General features: G+C 50.5%; 1 protein-coding gene across 1 annotated transcript; it reads left to right on the top strand.

The window, feature by feature from the left end:
* The first annotated feature begins 606 nt into the window (after positions 1–606).
* LOC144163869 (uncharacterized) lies at positions 607–1,823 on the top strand. Its single transcript, XM_077694547.1, has 2 exons — positions 607–1,598; positions 1,697–1,823. Exons 1-2 carry the CDS (start codon positions 607–609, stop codon positions 1,821–1,823), a joined length of 1,119 nt encoding a protein of 372 aa, XP_077550673.1.
* The last annotated feature ends 2,500 nt before the right edge of the window (positions 1,824–4,323 follow it).

Raw genomic sequence — 4,323 nt, forward strand, 5'->3', positions numbered from 1 at the left:
CCAGACTATTTACTCCCTAAAGCGTGACCTTCCTGGCCCTTCCAACAGTGATGCAGCATTTTATAGAAAGCAGACACGTAGGCGAATTCCACAGCAATCATTTGGACCGTAGCGACGCCATCTTAATCATGACATACTACGTTCAATAACAGCAAACGGACTAGGCCGTTTGTAAGTACACGCTCGGCACCCAGTTGGAGCGACATCCTCCGCTCTTATACCGTAATGGCACCGCAATTTCATCGAAAATAAATCTAGGCGTGGCCATATCGGAGCGCCGCTAGGGGGCCGAGCCGTTCGAACGTGTCTCCCATGGGCTCTGTGAATTTTCTATGATCGTGGCGAAAAAAGCACAGACCCGTCCTGAACGACTATTGCAACCAGTGTCGGAAGGTCACCGCCCTCCGTGGAGACCAAAATTTCGGCAAGTAGACCATTACTTGGACTTTTACGACGGCTTCTTACCCGTCGTGCCGGCGAACCGGCTAACCCTAACTTTGCCTACGACGACATATCCTCTGCTGCGCTCGGGCAGAGAGCGGTGTCACGTGCGGCGCGAGCCCCCGCTCGGCCGCTGAAAGCCCGCTTTGAAATATGAGCCGCAGTATGGACGTCGTGGAAGTCGAGGGGGAGACGATCTCCCTGGAAGAATACCATGGGCCGGGCTGGATGGCAGCCCACGAACGTCGAAGCAGGGCGATGCAGTGCCCTAGCCACTGCGAACGAGCCCAGTACACAGAAGACGGGCGGAACCCGAAGACGCAAAGAGACGCAAGCATACGGGGTATGCGATGGCCACCGAGACCGCGGCAGCCGCGGCTGCCGGAGGAAGACTACAAGGTCGTTCTCCGCCCGCGAGGCGGGCTCGACATGGCGCAATTGCCCGTCGCGTATATCAAGGACGGCGTTCTACGAGCCGCAACAGTAGCAAAGGAAGAGGCAGAAGAAGATATCCTTCGACTAAACCAAAGACAGAATGCCATGGTCGTGAGCACCTCCAAGAAGGAGAATGCCTTGCGCTACAGTCAGATACAGGCGATTCAGCTTGGATCCCAAACCTACAGAACAGCCGCCTACATAACGGCGCCGGAAGACACCTCCAAAGGGGTCATTCGCGGAATACCTGACTATGACACGCCCCAAGACATCGAAAATAGCCTGGTGAATAGGGAAAACCCAACGATCCTTCACGCAAGACGTATGGGCCGGACTGACTCGGTGGTCATTGTGTTTGAGGGAAAGAAAGTTCCCCACTACGTCTACTATCGGGGCGTCGAATATCGCTGCCTCCTTCATCGCAACAAATACGAGACGTGCAACACCTGCGGACGCCTGGGTCATCGCAGCGACGTCTGCCCGACACCGAACGACAGGAAGTGCCGCGGGTGCGGAATTCAAAACCCACCCGAAGATCATCCGTGCGACCCCAAGTGTTCCTTGTGCGGTAAGGGACACCTCACGGCGGACAAAAAGTGTCGCAAACGCTTCAAGACCCCGTACATCATAAAACAACGTCAGTGGGAACGCCAACAGCGGGAAGAACGAAGCCAGCGACAGGAAGAGTGGCAGCAATCTACCAAATTCAATTCAGAGAATCGGCAGGGAAGACTAAAAGAAAGACGAGGGCCATCAAAACCCAATGACGAAGACATCCGGAGCCGTTCCAACTCCTTTCCAAGACTCCCTTCAAGCGGAGAAGAACCAAGACACAGATCGAGATCCAAATCCAAGTCTCGACTGGACTCCAAGTCAAGATCCCAGACAAGATCAAAGTCTCGATCCCAGTCCAGATCTCGTTCGGGCTCAAGGAGATAGGAACATAACCACCCACAGCCAGCAGAAGGGCCTCGTTAGAGACGAAGACAACAGATCAAAGGTGAGCTGGGCAGACGCGGTCTCCAGCACTGCTACATCGAGCATACACGGGTCCGCCCTAGAACAGGAGTTATCCAAGATTAAGCAACTTTTAGAGCAAGCTATTCGTGAAAGTACTAAGCAAAAAGAGGAAAATAAGAAACTCAAAGAAGAAATCGTAAAACTTGAACAGGCTGGGTCGCAGTTGCCTCAGCAAGGTCTCTCTACAATTCCTCGTAAAGGTACGCAGGAAAACGCGGCGCCACCTTAAAAAAGAAAAGCCGGAGAAACACCCGACATAGCAAGCGTAATCTCGGAGCAAATAGAAAAAAAAGTCGAAGGAATGTTCGCAGCACTGACTCACTCAATGCAACAACAATTCGCTAGCATACAGGCACAGCTAGCGGATATGAACTCTAGAGTAACAATACTGGAGAATTCTCAAAGGGAAACGAGAAGTGCTGGAATCGGTTCAATCAAAACGACATCCAAACCGTACGACAGACCCGTAATGACGGAAATTAACAAAGTGCAGGAGAGCCAAATCACCAAACATGGCTCCGCGTAACGAGTACAAAATTTGGCAATGGAATTGTCGAGGGTACCGCCGGAAACGGGGAAACCTACAGCATTTCGTAGACTCAAAGGAGGCTCCAGACGTCATTGCCCTGCAAGAAACGGGGGGACCTGCTAAATTATCGGGTTACAAATCTTCCTGTAATGCCTCTGACGATAAAACGCCCTTCGTAACGCTTTTCAAAAGAAATCTAGCCGTCATCGAGCACAACACTGGCGTAAAGAACGTCGATCACGTCCTAATCGAAATAGTTCCAACTAGGAAAAACGAAGGCAGCATATATATTCTTAACGTATATAGTAGCCCCAAACAAAAATCTGGTTTCGGACCGCTCTTCCGCAAAACCTTAAGCATAGCCAACAAACAGGCGCTTATCGTGGTCGGGGACTTTAATGCTCCGCATCCCGCTTGGGGTTACAACAAGGAAACCATCAAAGGACGCAATCTATGGTTAAACGCCCAACAGGAAGGGCTAACCCTTGTAACGGACCCCGCGTCTCCCACCAGATTGGGCAACAGTGTGTGTAACGACACCACATCCGACCTCACTTTAATTAAAAATATTCCCGATCATACATGGTCCAATACTCTATAAAATTTGGGCAGCGATCATTATATCGTAGCTACGACTATCCGGGCGGGTCCTTCCAAAAAGAAGGGCAAGAAATCAAGATAGTAGACTGGGACTCCTTTCGCAAAATCAGAGAGCAAGACACACACGAAGAGATAGACGACATAGAATCGTGGACCACAAAACTTCACCAAAGCGTAGAAAAGGCCACAAAAACCATCCCTGAGGAAGCGAAACTCAAAACAGCGGACAGCAGGCTCCTACACATGTGGGAAGCAAAATCCAGTATACAGAAACGCCTTCGTGGGCAAAAACATAACCGAAATTTGCGGAGAAGACTAGCCTTGCTCAATAGGGAAATAGAAGATTACGCAAATAAGCTAACCAGACAAAATTGGGAAAATACGTGCAACTGCATGGAGTTACAGATAGGGTCAGCTAAAACATGGAACCTCTTAAGATACCTACTCGATCCGGAAAGCCATAAAACCACCCAAAGGCATAACCTAAGCAAAATAATTCATGCCTATCCGGGTACGGCAAAAGACCTTCTACAAGAAATAAAAGAGATATATGTACGCGACACCACACCCAACGACCAACTACATCCATATGCTGGGGAAGATAACCAATACTTAGATAGGCCCATAACCATAGCGGAAGTACGAGTGGTGCTAGACAAGCTCCGCACTAAATCCGCACCCGGTCCAGACGGCATCACTAATAAAATCGTAAGAAATCTAGATGACAAATCCATAGAGGCCCTCACCAAATACATAAACGTATGTTGGGAGAGGGGCAGCATCCCACAACAGTGGAAGACTGCACAAGTCGTAATGATACCGAAACCAGGTAAAAAGCTGCAATTAAAAAATCTAAGACCAATCTCACTAACGTCTTGTGTGGGTAAGCTCATGGAGCATGTAGTCCTAACCCGACTAAGCAACTTCATGGACGATAAAGGGTTATTCCCTCACACAATGATAGGGTTTAGACCTAAATTATCCACCCAGGACGTAATGTTACATATTGTGGGATATTGTGGGGGTTCCTCGGAGGCCCAGCCAGTCCTGGCGTAAGCCACCACGCTAGCTCCCGGCGTGTCAACCACGCGGGCTCCCATGGCTACGGCAGCCCAGCGAGGTTCGCCGATACGAGAACACAGTAGACAGTAGTGCCGAAGCACAGCCGTTTATTTGGGGAATCCCAAAGCATGCGAGCACAGGGCTCGACGGCGTTCACGAATCACGCCGTCCGGGTCGTGACCGCGAACGGGAGGCAGGCACTCGCGGCGCGCGACAAACAAAGCTCCCACCTGAGA

The sequence above is a fragment of the Haemaphysalis longicornis genome, unplaced genomic scaffold (assembly GCF_048455015.1).
Source record: "Haemaphysalis longicornis isolate Haplotype H1 unplaced genomic scaffold, Haemaphysalis longicornis Haplotype H1 scaffold_13, whole genome shotgun sequence".
NCBI classification, from domain to species: domain Eukaryota; kingdom Metazoa; phylum Arthropoda; class Arachnida; order Ixodida; family Ixodidae; genus Haemaphysalis; species Haemaphysalis longicornis.